Source organism: Micrasema longulum, unplaced genomic scaffold, assembly GCF_059751315.1.
Source record: "Micrasema longulum isolate JH-2025_06_02 unplaced genomic scaffold, ASM5975131v1 h1tg000943l, whole genome shotgun sequence".
NCBI lineage: Eukaryota > Metazoa > Arthropoda > Insecta > Trichoptera > Brachycentridae > Micrasema > Micrasema longulum.
In genome coordinates, this window is record NW_028278134.1 from 311,635 (window position 1) to 332,697 (window position 21,063).

General features: G+C 32.8%; 2 protein-coding genes across 4 annotated transcripts; one reads left to right on the plus strand and one right to left on the minus strand.

The window, feature by feature from the left end:
• The first annotated feature begins 54 nt into the window (after positions 1–54).
• On the plus strand, positions 55–5,174 carry LOC148277993 (ionotropic receptor 84a-like). 3 transcript variants are annotated; one of them, XM_088232078.1, is made up of 5 exons: positions 55–161; positions 302–339; positions 513–778; positions 1,624–1,899; positions 5,060–5,171. In XM_088232078.1, the coding sequence occupies exons 3-5, from the start codon at positions 585–587 to the stop codon at positions 5,094–5,096; spliced, it is 507 nt and encodes a 168-aa protein (XP_088088204.1). In that variant the 5' UTR covers positions 55–161; positions 302–339; positions 513–584; the 3' UTR covers positions 5,097–5,171. The 3 variants fall into 3 exon arrangements, with proteins under 3 accessions (XP_088088204.1, XP_088088202.1, XP_088088205.1); XM_088232076.1 differs by lacking the exon at positions 302–339; XM_088232079.1 differs by lacking the exons at positions 302–339; positions 1,624–1,899 and having other exon boundaries at positions 5,060–5,174.
• On the minus strand, positions 2,193–19,535 carry casp (Fas associated factor casp). The gene is made up of 16 exons (XM_088232075.1): positions 19,429–19,535; positions 18,866–18,934; positions 18,460–18,601; positions 15,432–15,557; positions 14,390–14,570; positions 12,119–12,266; positions 11,890–12,021; positions 10,148–10,274; positions 9,913–10,058; positions 9,462–9,616; positions 7,759–7,895; positions 7,450–7,612; positions 6,763–6,859; positions 4,072–4,209; positions 3,902–3,979; positions 2,193–2,402 (listed from the first exon to the last, which is right to left on the minus strand). Exons 1-16 carry the CDS (start codon positions 19,465–19,467, stop codon positions 2,322–2,324), a joined length of 1,959 nt encoding a protein of 652 aa, XP_088088201.1. The 5' UTR covers positions 19,468–19,535; the 3' UTR covers positions 2,193–2,321.
• Between the last annotated feature and the right edge of the window lie 1,528 nt (positions 19,536–21,063).

Here is a 21,063-nt window from a genome sequence, read left to right on the forward strand (position 1 = left end):
GTTGACATTGCATAGAAAAATTTAGTTTTTAGGCTGACAGCTGGCTTCTAGCCGCTTTCACTGTTTTGGAGCAAATTCCTGTAATCTTTCTAAATTATATTTAAAGCGAGTTTTAAATTCATATGAAATTAAACAGATCTCATTTAATAAAAATATATATCGTAAGATATACACATGTTTCATGAACTTTGTCAATTTACTATCAGTTTGAGAGCTAAGTGTTCTTAAAAAATTAACATTAAATCATTTCTAATAATTTATTTAATACATATCAAATACAAAATGTATTTTATATTTGCAGGAATTGATTCAAGTCTAAAAATAACTTAACTTACTTAGGTAAAAAAATAACATGAATCTTATCAATAAAGTAAATCTTCTAAAACATAGAGAGGAAATAAAGATATAGAATAGAAGCGGTCTGTCCGGAAAACGCATGATGTTAAATATAATTCATTTAATAGATTTATAATACTCGATTTTCGGTTTTTGATTAAATTTTAACTTTACAGAAAACAAATGACCCCATAGCACTCAAGTTGTACAAAGATAAAATTTTAAAGAAGAATAACTTCTACCAACCGATGAAAGGATTGGAGATGGCCAAGAAGGGGGGGTTTGCCTTCCACGTAGACATCGCTACGGCTTATAAAATCATAAGAGATACATTTACAGAGAAGGAAGTGTGCGATCTGTCCGAGATACAATTGTTTCCTCCGCAAAGAATGATGGCTGTAGTACAGAAGAGATCACCATTCAGGAAGTTGATTACTTATGGGTAATAAAAACAACATTATTAATTAAATCGGCACTAACTTTGTAACACTTCATTTTAAATTATTATGAAAATAAATCTTTGTTATTAGTGTTACACAATTTTCATTATTTTACGAGAATACTACTACAGTTTTGGGAGAGCACTTCTCCCATCGACTTGATAAAATTGAAGATAAATTTTAACTTTCCATCAAAATACGTACCCAGGAACCTTGACATATAAAAATATCATTAAAACCAATATTTCACATTGAGCCTGTCAGGAATCGAACCCAGGACCTCGAGCGTGCTAGGCGAACACGTCAACCACTACATTAGAAAGTGGACTCTGCTCGATTTCAATTTCAGGATTTTTTCTGAAAGTAGCCATCGAGTCAAAAAAACACTTCCAGGGTTCCCGTTGATTTTCACATACACAATTAACTGTATTTTTTATCCATCCAGACATAGAAAAAATAATTACTTGTATAATAATTATATAATATACACAGTGAGGGGTTCAGTGATTTTTTTATTTGTTAATAGACTATTAAACTAAGCCAAAAATTTTTTTTTCAAATATTTATGTTTCATATTATCAGCACTATGATTTTTTAAAGTTTTGTATTTCTGAAATACTCCGCATGTGACGTCTCAAGTTCTCTTTCGCTTCTTCTCGTTCAAATCTGCCGATTGGTCCGTGGACTTACCGTAAACCGGTAATCTTTTACAACTCTTTATATATTACCGCACGCAAGAAAACATTTTTCGTATCCAAAAGTTGCTGAAGTTCTTCATTGAAAGAGGGTCAAGATGAATTTCTTGAAATACTAGATTTCGTGTGCTCAGTGAAAGTTTTTTTTTCAGCCTGCGTAAAATTTCCGTGACGGGGCTCATGGCTAAGCAGAAGCTAATTTGGCACGAACCCAAACCTCAATGTCATCTTAAATTAGAGAGTGTTCGAGTCACCATGATGGAAATATCCCCAGCCTTCGCATTTTTAGTGGCGGGGATGTTTATTTCTCTCATTTTATTATTTATCGAGATCAAAATTAAAGGAAGAAGAACATACGCAAAACGCATTCGAAATAATTTCAAGCCGGCGCTACAAAAAAAACCGTCGGATATTAGACATAAAATCAGGTAAGGAAAAACTAGTATCCTTCTCCGCTCCCGAAGGGTCATAAATCACTATATCGGTACACCAAATGCAGGGTATCTCGATCATCTGTTACACGAAGCTAAAGTGATTAGTCTTACGCTTCAAGGGCCAGCAGAGTGATGTGTGCGTAGTCGATAAGTATGAAAGTGCATGCTACAATTAATTATATAATTCATAAGTGTGCTGTTTTGTACCACGCCATATTATTTCAAGAATGTTATTAGATGCAAGCTGTGCACCTTGAAAGGCTACAATAAGAATAAAAACACAGAAGCCAGAGAAAAAACATTGTTTAATGTAGCATCTGATAGAAAATAGCATTTGGTAGTATTATAATAAGAAAGAATATAAACCAATGAGTTAAATAAATTACACGAGTGTTCCTCTGCTTCTCCGGTGACGGTTATCGTTCCTCCAACATGACTGTTTCCTGTGGACATAACTTCAGGTCCAGGAGACTCTGCTGGTCATCGATGGCAGTCAGCTGAGAAATACAAATGGTTTATCAGAGATCCTTTTATAAAAAAATTAAAACATACATAGTTTGGTCCAAAAATAAGCAATGCTACAAATAAATAAATATTTGTTAGTTTGAATATCTTTTTCACCATTCCTAGATGACCCCAATTCTTACTTTAAACTCAATGCATAGTTCATATCGTCGGTGATACTGTGGTACCGCGTAACCTGATTTTTTTTACGAAAACGTTTTACTGAAATAAATTTACTATAGGGACTAAGAGCTGTTAGTTATAAATTACTCTATGGTATTTTTGGTTGATTAAAATTGTAAGTAATATATTAACAGAACACTTTTTCAGATCCCCTGCCAGAAAATTCAATTGATAGCTACGCGGCATTGCGGTATCACCGACGATACATGTAATTAGAAAAACTAGACAACTTACCCACTAAAAAAGCAACATTTATGTTTCTCTTAAGAAATATAACTTTGGGTCAAAGAAGTTTGGTCTACCTTCTCAATTAAAATGTACAGCCTACTACCATTATACGCAAGAAAAATGAATGCTCACAATATGAAATAAATACCAAGAAGTTGATAGTGGAGATGGACTGTGCATGGATTAAGGAGTGGATTTAGCCAAGCGGGCAAAGGAGTGTCAGATCATCGGTCGGGGTGCATCTACATCTACGATTTTGGCAGAAATGATATTTTCATATAGGGGATTTTAACTCTTATTTGATGTTCTTAATTATACGATATGCGTGGGATCAATAGCAGGCGAGCATTCTGAAAAAGAGCAATACCGTGGATCGGAGTAAATAATGCGTTAGATTTGATTTTAAAAACAGTTTTTACTGTCTCCTGGAAAAAGTTGATTTAGTAGATTGGCGGTAATGGACGCCGACTGACGATATGGCCCTATGAACTAGGTATACATGGCACATATATGTATGTACATACATAGGTGAAAAAACTGTAAATGTAAATGTTTCTCTCAGCCATTGGGATCATTATTCTAAATTTGAATGTATAAATATAAAATAAACATAAAATGAATAAATATGGACACATTACATAAGAAATTAGAATTTTTAGCATTTTATTAAAGTCCTGTTATTAAGATTTGCATCAGAGGTAGGGTTCAGAGAAGACAATTTCCAATAAAAGTTTAGAATAGGCAGTTGTAGAAATACATAAACATTTAACACATTCTTTTAAAATACAGTTTGAAAAGTCAAACTTACCGAGTTGAACAGCAAAGAAAATTTAAAAATTGTTTTTAGCATTTGAAAATGCCAGTAGTCAAAAATCTTACAATAATGATTATAATTTTAAAGATGGTTGAGTAATTAGATTTTTTATGGCAAAGAAAATTTACACATCATCTAGGTCTGTGAAGTTTTTTTACGCCACAAGTGTAATTTTTTAACAATTAATTAATGATTAATCAAATTAAATATTTATTAACTCGGGTCTTTAATTATTTTTGTTACACATGTAGACAAAATAAGACTCACATCTTTTCTAGGCCAACTGGATATGACTTTATATTCCTCAGAGGGGAATCCTTCAACTGTGAGGAAGTCTATTAAAGCCTGAAATTACAAAACAAATTAATTGCAATGTTACTCAACAAGAGATTTCAATTACCAAGGTTACTATGCACTATTGAAGTTATATGAATTACCCTGAGTGGTGTGTCAACAGTAAATCTCCTTTCTAAAAAGCGTCCTTGAGGGAGCCTCACTCGGATCTTTGTGATTGCCTCTGGACTGTCGGCAGCTGGTTCCACGGGAAGTCGGGAGAGCGCCGTTTGGCGTTGCGCCTAAAATAGACAAAAAAATTAATCACATGTCGTCATAATGCATATTTTTTCAATAATCAATTTCTATTGATTTATGCAATACGATTCTGAACGCTCTCTATGGGGCAATTTATGTACTAATCATGTGCTAGTATCTCTTTCTCTACCCTCTAAAGAGGGTTCAGAATCGTACTGCTGAGCTGAACCCTTTATAGGACACCAGAACAAAGCGGTACATAAATATACCACCAGAACTGAGGTGTTTATTTTCTAATATATCGTATTAATAATAAGTAATATATTGAGTTTTTCTACTGACATTTCTTGGTGGAACTGCATTTTAATTATAATAATAAAAATACTTTATAGTTTTATTCCACTGTTATTTATAATTATTTTGTAAATTTTTTACCAGTGACCGGGTTTCGTCGTGACCGACATCGTCAGACTGGTGGGAGACTAAACAAATTTCAGATCAAAGGGAAAGGGATACTAATTCAGGCTCATATTTATTACGCTGCGGTTCATGCGAAGCAGAGTACGTGGGCCAAACAGGAAGGTCGTTCAAAACTAGGATTAACGAACACTTCCAAAGTTGGAGAAATAACAAGGAAAACTCCACGTTTGCGAACCACCTTATTGAGTCAAATCATGTTTTTGATAAAAATACAAATGTTCAATTCCTGCACACATGCAGCAAAGGCCAATGAAGGCCAGGAAATTTTAGAAATAAACCGCTTAAAAAATTGCCCTGATAAAATAATATTAAACGATCAAGTAACACACGTGCATTCTCCATTATTGTATCCATTAAAATACAAACAATGAAACTAATCGATCAGAATTAACTGCCGGGAATTTTTACTTTCAGAGAATCACTTAATTACCCCCCGGACCCGGAGACATAGTTGTCGATGGAACTACCAACCAGCGGCCCCTGTTATAGTTTTAATTAAATTTAAATATATGTAATTCAAATACATTTTTTTTTTTTTTTTTTTAGAAAAAAGAAATATTTGCGTTCTTATGATTTACCCAAATATTTAATTTTGAGGGCCATTTTCAACGAGTTGTAAATAACTCACTATTAGAAAATGGGAATCAAGTTGGGGTAAAGTGGGATTCGAACCACAGACCTTTGGTCCGTGAGTCCGAGACACTAGCCACAGGACCACAACCCGATCAATCAATATATAATTTTATGAAGTTTTCATTATAAAACTTCATAAAATTATATATTTTACACCAGTTTTTATTATATACATTCAAACAAAACTTATATTCTTATAATTGTTATTACCTTATACTTAAATTATTTAAATTTAAATTCTTTTATTTACATAATTATATAAAATCATGATTTACAACCCCTGCTTGCACTTGTATATAACATAGAAATTTGTTTAGTCTCCCACCAGTCTGACGATGTCGGTCTGGTAAACAATTTATACAATAATTTTAAATAAAAGTGGAATAAAACTATAAAGTATTTTTATTATTATAATTAGTAATAAGTCTTCTGTAACAAGAGTATCGTAATAACATAGACTATTAGATCAGTCTTCCACTCAGCTTTTTCAAATCCAATAGGTTTATAATCATAAAAAATAGCATATTTTATTAGGTTTGCAAGATGTAAATTAACATATGTGTCCTATAAAGGGTTGACTTCCCCTTAAAATGATAAAACTTTAATGGAGGTTAAAAAACACCAAGGCTGGTACTCTGAACGCTTTCGCGAACGTAGATAATGCTTTTTTAGCATGTATATAGATACTAAATATGCGCTAAAAAAGTGTTATTTAAGCTTGAACACCACCCCAATGAGAGAAAAAATAAAACAGAACATTTCCAAAAATTATAAATGCAAAATCAACGGATAAGATAATTATTATTGCAGATTTTAAGCCCACATAATGAATAAAATTGAAAATATAAAATTTACAAAACCACGTAACAGCAAGTACCTACTCTTAAATTGGTTATTATGAATTCATACTAATATTATAAATGTGAAAGTGTGTTAGTTTGAGTTTCCTTCACGTCTCAACGTAGAGACCGATTAGCATATATTTTTGCATAGGGATAGCCGGAGAGGTGAGAAGTAAAATAGGATACTTATTTTTCATACCGAATTAAAAAATATTGTAATATATCAACAACGAGCAACATTATTTGAAGCGGTAGGCGGTAAGGCGGATGTCAAAAAGAATCAATTTGAAATTAATTCTTTAAATTTCTATAATTGACTCACTTTATCTATGGCTAGTTTTTTGTCTTGGTTTTGTAGTTGGAATTTGGATTTGTGAACAGAATAATGATGTTATGTTATCTAAGACTAAACAGATATTAGTATTTCTTTCATGGCGATAGTTGGAAGAACAAACTACTTTTTATCCCGATAAAATATATCACTCCATCGGTAAAATTCTTATTGATAAACAACTCTTATTGATAATCGAGACAACTAATTAATTACCTAAATAATTTCTCTCTAATACCACGTGAGTGAAGCCGCAGGGAAAAGCTAGTTATATACATGCAATAAAATAAATAAACAAAAAGAATAATAACCTCTCTCTTTGCTTCAGTTTCTTGTCTTTCTGATTCCACTCGTTGTTTCTCTTGCTTTTTAGCCATTTCTTGTTGTTTCTTAAATTCTTCTTTAGCTCTGAAAAAATAATTAGTAAAAATGGTGATGAATTATTTATATACATAAATAATATTGAATTATGCTTTGCATGTTGCTCATTTTTAAATTTGGGAAAAAACAGATTCAACTTATGTTAACACCTAATACATATTAAGGAATTTTTGAAAGCAAATAGTTTTATTATTTATAGTTTATGTACAATATAATGTACCCAAGTTGAAATCAATGTTCACTATAAATGAAAACCGCCATCTCAGAGGTCATTCATTGAAACTTAACACTACCCCTTTCTCATCCAACCCCAGGAAGAACTTCCTGACAAACCGAGTTGTGGAGAAATGGAATGGCCTTCCCGAGAAAGTGATTGGGGCTAGTTCAGTTAATGTTAACTAGATGCACACATCAATTTATAATGTTTAATAACCACGGACACTTGATATACACGCATCAGCTTAATATCTGCTAGTGTATTATTATTATTAATAATAATAGATAATAGACACATTAGTCCACTGACACTAGTCCGCCTCGGTTAATACGTTTGTCTGACAAACTTGAGGTGCCGGGTTCGATTGCTGGCAAGGTTGACGTGTAATATTATATAGTACCTATCAGCCTCCAGACTCTGGCGGTAGGCCTCGTCCTGCTCCCACTTGACCTGTTGCCTGGCGGCTCTCTCGCTCTCCTCCTGCACCTCCTCCTCTCGCTTCCCACTCCAGCGCTCCACCCCCTCGACCAGCTGTCCCAGTAATTCTGCCACACTCACATTTCCTACAAACACATTTCACTAATTACACAGCTACCTTGTTTCTTGACAACTCGAACAAAGTGAATGACAATCGAATGAAAATAAAGTCAATTTCAAACATTTACATTACACGAGTCGATTCATTTTGTTTATTTTTAAGTTAACTTACCATTGATAACTGAGAATATCTCTGTGTTAGAACGAATTCTCATGATAATAATTAGTACCGGCAATCTCTCCAAGGGGATACTTCTTATGGTCATACTTGCTACACTCCCAAGAGAACTAGATACCGCTGATAATAACCTAAAGAAAAAAGAAAAAAAACTTATAATAGATTGAGCTTTTCTACTGACATTTCTTGGTGGATCTGCATTTTATTCATTGAACTGTTTTGTTTGTAATGTAACAAACATTAATTCCCCATTATTGTATCCATTAATATACAAACAATGACAGTATTCAATAAGAATTGACTGCTGGGAATTTTGCTTTTAGAGAATCACTTAATTACCCTTGGCCCAGGGACATGGCTTTTGAAGGAACTACCAACCAGCGGACCCTGTTATAGTTTTCATAAAATTATACATTTTACATCTGTTTTTATTATATACATTCAAATAATATTCCAATTCAGATAATTGTTATTACTTTATACTTAATTCTTTTGATTGTAACTCGTTTATTCCCATAATTATATGAAATCACGATGGACAACTCCTGCTCTCCCACTAGTCTGACAATGTCAGTCACGACAAAGCTGTCACTGGTAAAAATTATAAATAAAAGTGAAATAAAACTATATATTTATTTTTACTACTATAACTTAAATAAAAATATTTTTTATTCAAAAAATTCTTGTAATATTTATTAATCTTTTTGTACATAATAATTATTTAGACGTTGGCAGACCTAGTGCCAAATGGCAATTTCTTCAAACCAACCAAATGAATAATAACGATAATTGGCATAGAATCTTATATATCAACTCATTTAGTGATAATATTGCTCAGGTTTCGCTAACATTCAACCAGCATTCTATGCTAATAATAACTTAGGTAAAATTTTATCAAATTGTAAAGATAATGATGATGAATTGAATCATTCGGAAATTTATAAATTAACTTGTTTGAATTTCTTTATTATATCAAATAACACATAAGATGTCTTAACAACAGTAACTTCTCACAATTTGCAAATCATTTGCCACCCGAAAAACACAATTTTAATCAAGAAAAGGGCTTAGAAATTTTACATACTAATAAAAGTGGTCTTCATTTAGACAATCTTGAAAGATTAAAAATAAGTAAAGCTTTTAACCAAAACCTTCCTGTAACAAATGATCAATGAAATTTAACTACGAGTCCTCTTCTAAAAATATTCCCGTTATGATTCATTTTGTCTTCTTTCTTTCATTCTTCTGTTTTCTTACAATATTTTATAATAGTAACGCAAGTGATTCTAAGTTAGTATAAGGCCCGATGATGAGCTAGTAACCTCAAAACCAGTCGAAGTATAACAAAAAAATAAAGTGGAATATACAATTTCGAAAATACATAAGTGCAAAATACAGGCAAAAACTGAAAAAAAAAAAGAAAAATAAATAAAAAAGTTTGTGACTAATCCTAAAGAACGCATGGTGTTTTTGCTGAAACTAGTTGAATAATAATGTTCCAAAAAGTTAGTGCTTCAAACATAAAAATATGCAAAATATAGGTTTCAGCTTTTACTTTGAAAACTCAACAGATGGAAGAATTGAAAAAAAATGGATATTCAAACATAAGCAGAAATAAAAAGTGATCACTTAAACCAGCCAATGTGAGGTGAAAATAAGTAGAAAGTAAAATGAAATATAAAGTAAACTGGACTTACATATTTTTATTTGACTCAAATGAAAGGTCCCAACCATAAACAACAAAGCTGTTGGCTAGTATTTGTAGAACAGAATCACAGCCGAGTAATTGAGCACAAAACACATTGGACAGAACACTACCTTCGTGGTGTAGGTAAACTCCCAACAGACGACGCTGAAATTAAAATACACGACATATTTACAGAATTGGGTACAATTAAAGTAAAACTCTGACTTTCCGGATTATGCTTTTTAAATAATACAGCAAATTGGAATCACATTACAAACTTATTTTAACATGTCCAGCAAAGTTGATTGCATAATTAAATTAAAATTAAAAACTTCCCCTTTATTTTCTATTTCCTGATAACGATATGGATATTTGGTAATCCGGATGACTGGAGTTTGGATAAGTGGAGTTCTAATGCATATTTAGCATAAAAAAAAAACCACAAAGATTCTTGTGCTTACATCTTTAGCAGGTTTCATACATGCTTCCTTTATGGCATTTTCTAATGAACCTTGGAAAAATAGAGGATGTTGAGGGCCGTATCTCTCTCGAAATCTCTCAGCAAACTGGATACAGCCCGTGGTTTCATCATCCACATTATCTGGAACTGCATTTAAAAAACAAATTAATATAGTTTATTCCAGAAGTCAGGTACGTATTTTTCAAACTAAATGTTTAAAAACAAAATGGTCTTACGCAGGGGTTCTATTCTTCTAGATTGTACATTATCCACAAATATATCATCTTCAACTGTAAAACTTTCTGAGGCATCTTCAAACTCTTCCACGGAGCTGATTTCGCTATCAGAATTATCTATAACTATCTGAAATAAACAGACATTATTCCTTTAAACAAAATCATACCTCTTTTGATATTCATTTGGGAAACTGTTGATGTCACCCGTGAAAGATTTAAATTAAAAACAATAAAATATGTTAATATATCACAAAAGAGATGGATTATACTTTAGAGAAGGTAATATGGAAGTCAAGGCATAACATGGCTTATGAACTGTCGTTGGCTGGTTAGAATGCTGTATAACATTTGCCATAAAGGTTTCAACTCTCAAACTTCACAAAGAATAGACGGAGAATTTAATAAATATGGATGTTCAAACATAGGCAGAATAGTTAGATTAGACTTCCATATTCTAAAAGGTTTTTACATGTGTGATGCTTATCCTGACCTATTGAGGAGTTCATGCCATTATGAGTTAACTGACTGTTGTGTACGCTTCGTGGTGCTTGTTTGACATGCAAAATAAAATTGAAAATCCCGCCGCTTGTGAGATAAGGTCTGTAATTTGTTTCCTTAATACGAAGAGCATTAAACCACTCCACATTCATCAACAGATCTATGGGATGTACAGAGAACACGAGATTAAATGACAAGGAGATGGGTGAGACACTTCAAGAAAGGTCGTGATAATGTGCACGTCGACAAACAAAGTGAGCGTCCATCGTTGATTAGTGATGAACTGGTTCGTGCAGTTGAAGAAAAAAATAAAGAAAATTGCAAGTATACAAATTCTGCTCTCTGTGGAATTTCTTTTTTTTATTTTTACATCCTCATTGCGAATAAACTAGCAAAACATAATAGAATATTGGCTCTACATAATTACCGTTTCACATTCAGTATTTTAGTAGTGTAAACTAGAGGTGATAAAAAAAGATTAAACAGTTGATCTCCTGAAATAGCTGAAAAAGTTAAAAGAAAAAAATAAACAGTTATTGTAAAGAAAGACTAGTCGGGGAAGATGTTATTAGTTAAAAAATTAGAGTTTCTATAAATAACAGTTTAAAGGAACATGGGCAAAACCGTGACTGCCCTTGTCCCAGGATCGAGTCATGGTCATAAGATTGCCTTCCCCTAGGATAGCAGATTTTCATCCCACGCTTATGACCGAGACTCTTCAATCTCTGTGTGTTACTCTCTAATCTTGCTTGTCACTGCTCTAAACTCTATTTTAGAAACAGTTTCACATATTCCGACAAGTTATAAAACTGTTTCAGCAGCTGCTTGTACCAGTTATTTAGAAACCGTATCAGTTTAATTTGAGAAATGGTAACTGTTACAGCTACTCCTCTTAAATAACCAAAACGCCTATCTCCAGTGTAAACATACTGTTTGAATGTGATGCATCCTCAGAGAAATGATACGCCACAGTTATAGAGACGGCATTTAACTGCTGTTGCAAATTTTTGGTTTGGTTTAACAATAAACGCGTAACGGACGGTTTCAGTTTGCGTTTGCGATTCTCGACCTGAGTACCCATGGCCCATTGTTTTGCTGTAAATTATAACTAACTTCGTGATTGATAATCCTAGAATGATTTTTGTCTGTGTGGGCGGCTCTGCTGCTGTGGCGCCTTATTACTCTGAGGGTACATCGCAAAACGATACGTGATACCTCGATGAGGAAAGAAGTAAAATACTAACCCGTTTAGTCTCTTTATGGGATGGCTTTGGAGGAGCTCTTCTGACTTTGAGGTTGTGTTCAGGGTGTGATATTCCAGTCATGGCCAGCACTGTGTCATCCTGGTTTATGGTCATAGGCCAACCCGTCCAAATCTAATTTAAACGCAAGAACAAAATAATTTTATAACACACGAGAATACACTACACATGATGAAGTGCATATTATATATGGAGGCAGTGATTCTTTTACCTGGTGTCTGACTGGAATGTCTGTGAGTGAATAAAAGTCGGTTTTGACTTGAAGGACAGTTTTTGTGCCCGGGAATGAGAGCTTGTAAGTTCTGTCTTCATTTTCTATGTTCAGTGTATACTTCCAAGTAAGTCGATCAGCTAAAGTTCTGAAAATAAAAGTTTTTAATGAACAATAATATTTTTTATTAACCGTTATTAAATTGTTAGAGTAGGAGACAAAACATCATACAATTAACTACTTGTTTGATTCAATGATTAAATTCCTACTGCACAAGAATGTATGTATATCGCAAGAGGCGCAATATTTCGATAATATAAAATAATACAAAGATAATTTATAAAAGAAACTGCTGACTAATTCCATGCTCGCAATTCAGCGGGACTTTGATTGTAAGATTACCTGTAAATATTTTTGAAATAAATTAATAACAAATCTCTAGCTTGGATTTAGAAGGGTAAATGTCAGATTTCATATTTTTCTTTCACCATTTTGTAGAGGGTGAATGTCAAATAAAAAACTTGTATATTTAATTATTTTATACACAAATACATGTGTTGGAATGGTTTTAATTAAATTTGTTATCAAAGACATCGAACAGTTCATTATAGCACAACAAAATGGCTTAATAATCACTGTAGTATTATGATTTACGACATTGGCTCTTATAGATCTAAGCCAAACAAATGAAACATTTTTTTACAGTGAATGAAGATATATTCCTCATGCGGCTGACAAATAAATTATACAACACGTTATGTGAATTTCTGTTTAGTAAAACATTATTTTTATAACAGATACCTGGAAAACGAATGCTGATCTTAAATAAAATATTTATAAGACAATAAGTCAACATAATTTCAGCTCTGTCACCACTTACTAGCGCAAAAAAAATGGATCCCATAATAAATGTATTAATTGAATGTACCGAAAGCATCGGCATTTTACTGGAACGGATAAAATAATTTTGCTGATTGGTCTCAAAACCTAACGAAAAATAAACTCAATATACGTATTTATAAATATAATTATACATTTGAGTCAATTCATTCTGGAGAGGAAACTATTGAATTGAGAAGCTTCGTCAGCATGATTATTTTGTTTAGTGATTTCAAAGAAAATGAAAGTTATTATTTTATTATTTTTCTTATGTTGCCACTTCACGGTGTAGATTGACTACCGTCATGGCTATTTTTATTTTATCCGCAGCTGCTCAAAATAAGGATTTGGAGATACAGTGGAACCACTCTCTTTTAAACCAGGAGATTGGTCATCTTTGTACACTGCGTTTTCCTTTTTTTTTTTTTTTTTAACTTTTCCATGTAATATGGTACTGACTATTTTGTACTTTTATCTCAACATAAAATGTCTTAAGTGCCCTAGCTGTCTCTTCTTAGTTGTATTTATTATTTCTCTTTCTTTTTTAACGCGTCTTAATACTTCTTTATTGCAAATTTTGTCTACCCATGATATTTTCAGCATTCTTCCATAGAACCACATTTTAAATGCGCCAATTCTCTTTGTGGTAGCTTGTTAAGAGTCCAGCTTTCAATGTCGCAGAGAAGTACTGAAAGGGTATAGCGTCACATAATTCACATATGCAAATTGAGAACAAAGTCTCTATTACTAAGGAGGTCACGCATTTTGAAAAAGCAGCTCCTTGCCATCTCTATCCTAACTTGAATCTCACGAGAGTGATCCCACTGATCATTGAGCCAGCATCCCAAATATTAATATTGATGTACCTCTTTTTATTTTCTCCGTTAATATTTTTTAAGGCATGTTTGATACTTGTTCAGTTTTGTTGACAACACCATATACATAGTTTTAGACACATTTATTTTTAGTCCTCTTGTGCTACAGGCAATAATAATTGTATTCATAAACTTTCTTATCCTTTTACATTGTCCGTTAGAATTACAGCATAACAAAAATTATTGATCTGTCTTTTGTCTTTGTATCATGTAATGTTTCCTTTAGAGCCTCTTCGAATATATCTCCCGGGTAAAAGTTGAAGAGAATATAAGAAAGTATACATCCTTGCCGGACTCAAAGACGAATGTCAATATCCATTGTTATAATTTATTAACTAACACATTTTGAAATATTTATTTAAAAATGTGTTAGTATACTGGAATATTTTTAAGTCCCTGGACTGATCATCTTGCTTTCATGTAGCGAAAAATGATCGAGATACGCAGCAGTTGGTGTACCAATGCGGTGGGGATAGGGAAATTATGATAGTAATGAAATAATAGTTATGTAACTCACTCATCGTCAGGTATAAATTCGTCCGGCGCAGATAGAAACAGGTGACATTCATCAGGGATGTTGAGTGTGGCGAGGGGGGAGTTTGCTGGTGGAACTGGCCTCTGGGGTGTTCCTAATCCATCTAGTCTCTGGCGACACGCGGCAATGCCACTTCGGTCTGTCACAACCAACCGTAAATCTCCTGTAATCACAAATACAAAGACTTAATTCTCAAATTGGGTAATCAAGAGACGAGGTGCATTATAATATCGTGGGGAATTACTACAATTAGGTAACTTCAAAATCAGCATTTTTGAGTTACGCATTAAAAATGCATATTTGTATTTTCCTACATAAATAATGCTACAAATAAGCAAGTAGTGATTCATTTCAATCATATTATGATGATTTGAATGCACGACTTTTCCATTTATAGCATTCATGGAGGAGGATAAAAAAAATGCATTTTTAGTGGGTAACTCACAAATGCTGATTTTGAAGTAAACTAGTTGACATATTTCAAGGCATTCATAGTTTGGAGATTAAAACACTGAATTACCAGAACTATCAGTGACAAATGCCTACAGAGCAGCACAAGACCGTTCCAGATGCAGGAAGACTGTTCACAGGCGAGCCGTGCCGAGTCGGGCGCATCCACCATCCTCAGACATGAGGCATGGATTCAATAAGAGAGTTTTAGTAACTACCCCGCGATATTGTACAATAAATCTTGCTCTTCAGTAAACATTATGAAAAATAAGTTTGGTACACTAATAAAGGTGCTGGGTACTTACAAAAAAAAATAGGATTTAAATTGTAGGAGTTGAATTATTATATATATGACATTTAAATGTAAACAATTTTTTTTTTTACTTCTTTTTATCTTAATTGTAATTTAAAAAGTAATTACCATATTTTTCAGACCACAAGATGCACTTTTTTCTCTGAAAATTCAACCAAAAATTGGGGTGCACCTTATCATCCGCAAAATACGATAACACCAACAGTTTAGTATGGATGCTTAAACAGGCGAGTCATTTTGTTAGTGTAAATCTTTACTTACGAACAGTAGCAGTCTCAGGAATTTCGATAAAGTAGGTTGTTTCTTGATAGTGCACATGAAACTTCAGAATCCTAACTTTAGAATTATTAGAAGTTGATGGTGTAAGAATGTCATCAAGTACAACAACTAAAAGAAAAATACATATATTTTTATACCCATAATAAATATAAAAGTGTAGCAGTTATATTCATTTATATATACACCCAGTGGGCATTTATAAGGACAATATGCATTATATCGTCACCCCGACTTGTAAATGCCGCCTTAAAGCATGCGTAACACCTGTTCTTCTCTACGGATGCGAATCGTGGCACCTCACTAGGGCCAAAACCGCAAAATACTGAGTTTTGAGAATAGATGTCACGGATATGAAATGTCTGGAATGCTGAAAGATAAATCTCCTCTACCTTTACTTTAACATCTTCTCATAGCTTGTAGGAATAAAGGTTGCATTCCACAAGAGATGAGAGATGTGAACATTATAAAATTATACCAAAACATGGGAGACAGAGGTGACTGTAATAATTAATAAGCATCACAGGTAAAATATTCCCTAAAAAGTTTTTAAAAATTGGCAGAAAGAACATACCGACACATCCTACGTACAACTGTGTAACTGCCTCATACACGGTTATACGACTGTTGCATTTTTGAAATCTACACCTTTGAAATTTTATTATCGAATATTATAAAAATATAAAAATTCGTTGGAAAAATGTTTTTTTAAAAAATGTATAAATGTTTAACTGCATATATCTAAAACAAAATCCAAGGAATAATTAAGTATGTGCTAGCTACAGACTATTACGGGGGGGGTAATGCGGCACAGCGCGGGCGACGGGGATCTGCCCGTCGCGTCGCTCAGTTCTACCTCGGACAGCGAAAGATTCGGTTCAGGTTCAGTCAAAAATTTGAAAAAAATTAAAATCACAGGGTATACTTATCAAAATGATCTGATATTAATGTTGTGACAGCGATACATAAACAAATATAAGACCGTATTTAATTACGATTTTTTGGTAAAAGCTGTGTAAGCGAACATTTTAGGGGAAGATATCAAATGAAGTACAGAGTAAAACTATGTAACTAGGCAGATACTCGTGAAACATTTCAATGAATCCCATTGAATAAGCCTGTATCAGCGACTTACAGTATTGATGACAGGTTACGTAGCAAAGTATAAGTGTGTATGTGTGATAAAACAAAAACTAGTGATCTCAGAAAAAAACATTTATTTTTAAGCTTATTAAATAACTCAATTAAACGCGTTATGCCGAATTTCATAGCTTTACTACGTAAGAACAGCGAAATATCACGAGTTGATTTTTACAAATCTTTAAAACGCTCTCTTGTAAAATTTACTTTTTTCAGTTACACAGTTGTACGTAGGATGTGTCGATACACTCTTTGGCAACTTCGGGAAAAGTATCGTCAACAGTAAAAACTGCTTTTCTGTTGACCTAGCCGAAACTTTTGACAAAGTGAGCGGCGAGTCGTTTCAAAGTCTCAGAACATGTGGGATGTCTACATAAACTTCAAAAAATACTGTTTACATTTCACGAAAATACAAAACATACTGTTGAACTTGAGGGCGGAAGGTCAACCACCTTCAAAGTGGAATGAGGAGTAAGACAACGATTGTCCACTCTTTTTGGTATTTATTTTTCGGTGATGCTACACTCAGCATTTTGAGATTGTGGAACTGGAGTGTACCTCCACACTAGGTCAGATGGAAGGCTGAAAAAAATTGCAAGCCTGCTTTGTTGTGCACTCCGAGGAAGATTTGCAACTCTTCATAGATTTGTTTTCAACAGCATGCACATTTTTTTCATTTCAATTTTAAAGAAAACCGTTGTTTTAAGACATAATTATTTTAAAAAATCAAAGACCCATTATTCAATTTATTTGAAGAAGAATGACAGATTTATTTATTTATTTATTAATTTACACGTCCTATGGGCTTTTACATATTTTAGAAATTACATTCAAGTGCAGCAGTGAAACATGAGTATGTAAATTTAGTTAAAATTAAAGATAACATAAGAAAAGCTGAAAGATACAATAATAAGTAAAAATCAGGAAATGTATCAACATAGGTATATGGTACATAGAAAAATATTTAATAAATTTACATATGAAAACATACACGCATACATATACATACATATAAGTTTATACATTATTATAGAGATACATGAGAAAAAAAAATAGTAAATAAAGAACAATATTAAGAAATTTTACACAAATTAATTTATAACCTTTTGAATACTTAACCTATATTTATATAAAGACAGACAAAATATATCAACTTCACCATACTCGTTGCCTAGCCGGTGTAGTCTAGGTATTGGTGAATTGTAATAATAATTGTGACTGCCAGGAGATTAAAAAAATAACGTTAGCTGCCGAGTATTTCGAACAGGTACTTTTAAGCTGATAACACTAGTTAATTCCTGGACGTCCAATACGCCATTTGCTATTTTATATAAATTTAATAAATCATTTATAATTCTTCTTTTACATAGAGTTGACATATTTAGTGTAGATAATAAATTATCATAATCAATATTTTCAGTGGGTATATTAAGTTTGTAATTGATGAATCTAAGGAATTTACGTTGTACTCTTTCTAACTTTAAAATATGAACATTGTAATAAGGTGACCAAATTGTTGAATTGAATTCTAAATTACTTCTAAAGAAGGCAGTAAATAGCACTTTGAGGGTAGTGATGGAATTAAAATCCTTTACAGTTCGCTGCAAATATCCAAGACATTTCATTGCCTTATTAGTAATGGTATCAATGTGAGTATTTAATTTAATTTAATTTGTGTACATACAATAATTCACTCAGAATTCTACTGTTGTAAACTCCCGGAATACATAAACTTTAATATACCATCCTGATTTAATCACAAGCATGTTTTGTTTTCACCAAAACAATTTATCTATGTCGCATATTCACATTGAGTAATAAATATACAATTAATTTGGATGAACATAAACCAAGTGATGATTGATAATCTTACCTGATCTAGGAGTATTCCTCTTTTTAGGCTTAATTATAGATAGATCTTCATCTATCATTTCAATGTCTACATCAGGGTCATTCCGGGCTGAGGAACTTGTGGAAGCAGATAGGTCTTGTGGCATTACTCTGTTGATGGCCACCTGCAAGTCATCAACTTACTGTTAGAGAATTTAAAGTAATGAATGATATTTAGATAGGCACCTCATTTGTGGTGTATGCGAGAGGCCTCATGAGGTAATATTTTTTATATGACTAACTGTATTCTTGGAGTCATTATGCTGATTAAAAATATTTCAAAATGCAATTATGAGTAGCTATTAAAAAAACTACAGAAAGTAAAAATATTAATTTTCAGAAAGACAAAATCGGTTTTGAATCCAATCACATTTGTAATAATTTCTTACCAATAAATCCCAGTTTGTTTCGTCCAAGTGAAGTATGGCTTCTGCCACATCTTCTATACCCGTTATTCCCTAATAAGAAAAGAAAATATTAAATCATTGTCCGATTTCGTAATGCTACATAAATTTGCAACGGGAATAATTTAAGCTCCATAGATTGCTTGTTTTAAATAAACAGTGTAAATATTTTTTCAAATAAAACAATAATTCATAATAAACACAAAGAAAACCACTACACGATAAACTTTTTTCCTTTATTGTCTCCATTGAAATTGACTAAATTCAACACAAACGAAATACTCGCGAGGCCTCCTTAATATTTCATTTTTTAACAATAAAATAACGCTTTCACTGTTATTCACAAATCAATCGAAAACAGGGTACTCTTCGAAAACATTTCATACAATTTCTGCGAATTTGCGAACATTTTCAAAACAAAGGTGGACCTTCAACAGTTTGTGTTCGAGAACAAGAGAACTTCTGTTTTAATTCCTAACCTTTACAGGCTTAACATGCATTTGAATGATAATCTGTCGTTATTAAATCACGGGGTAGTCATAATTTACCTGGAAGTTCGCTAAAACTTCTTCTCTGTTTTCAGACATAATTTAATAATGCTTATACGACTGTTGACATTTATGACTTGACACTTCACGAAAAAAAATACTCGAATGACTGTTGTGGACTGATGTACGCCATTGATAATGAGAGCCTAGAAACTGTTAGAGTCTTGCCTTGTAAAAATAATATAATTATAAAGTACATAAAATATTTACAACGGCTATTTTGCAACAAGATTAATTGCAAAAAAAACAAATTATTTTCCAATCATTAAAAATTCATATTTTTTCATCAGAGAATAAAAAAAATAATACAATTTCAATTATTGTGAAAGAATGGCGAAATAATGTAGCATAATATGAACTAGTATAGTCTAGTCGCTCGTCGTCTTTCAAAAAATAAATTCCAGTACTTACTACCTACTAAACAAAATTTGTATTGGGGACCTTGTAATATTTTAAAACTCCGACCCCGAACTTAGTAGGTAATAAAACAAATATAAAGTATTCGTACAAAAAGTCAACATAAAACCGTTTAGAAAGCCCGTAAGAGTTTATGTTTATTAAATTTCAAAATACCCAAGCAGTGTATAAGGCACTAGATTAATATACTAAACAAACGTATCTCCATATATTTAAGCAAATGCCTCTTAAAAATTTAGTAAATTTAAACCAACATCTGTAAACGAGGTAAGAAGGATTGTTGCGGCATTACCCAACAAACAATGTTTATTAGATTCGATGGCAACATGGCTTTTGAAAAAATGCATTGACGTATTAGCTCCATTTCTAACAGATTTATTCAATACATTTATGGCGCACAGCATTGTTCCAAGAGCCATAAAGAAAGCCAATGTAACTCCACTTTAAAAAAATCACGACTAGATGTGGAAGATATTTCCAGTTTTTGTCCTATTTCAAATCTTCCCATTGTATCAAAAATACTAGAAAAAATAGTTCCTCAAAGGTTTGTTAATTATATACCGACGTTTTCACTCCACGGAGACTGGAGTGATAAGGATACTGTCTGACATTATAACGGTGGTAGACTCTGGTCATCTGGTGTTGGTGGCTATTTTGGACATTAGTGCTGCATTTGATAGTGTAGACCATAATATTTTGCTTGAAAGTCTGGAAAAACTTATGGTATCCGTGAACAGGCACATATGGGAGTCTTATTTAATTCCAACCTTTCTCTTTACGCTCAAATCAGTAAAACGATACGTTCATGCTTCTACCAGCTGAGACAAATCAAATATATACGCAAAAAAATGCTGGTTGATGCCACCCGTCAATTAATAAATGTGTTTGTAGTGTCTAGTCGATTATTGTAATGGTATCTATGCAGGCCTACCAATGACTCGCCTACAGTCTGTATTAAATGCTGCATCGAGACTTATTTACAGAATCTCTAAGTTCATTTATGTCACTCCACTTCTTTGGAAATTAGAGTGGCTACGTTTTCCAAAGAGAGTAGAATACAAACTCTGTTGGTTACAAAACTTATATATAAATCACTGCACAACTCTGGGCCGGAATATCTAAGGGAACTATGCATTCCAGATGACCTAGCTGATGACCTAGTCTTACGCTTAGATCAGCTAAGTGTACGGCCAGATAAAAAATATTATATCTCTTACG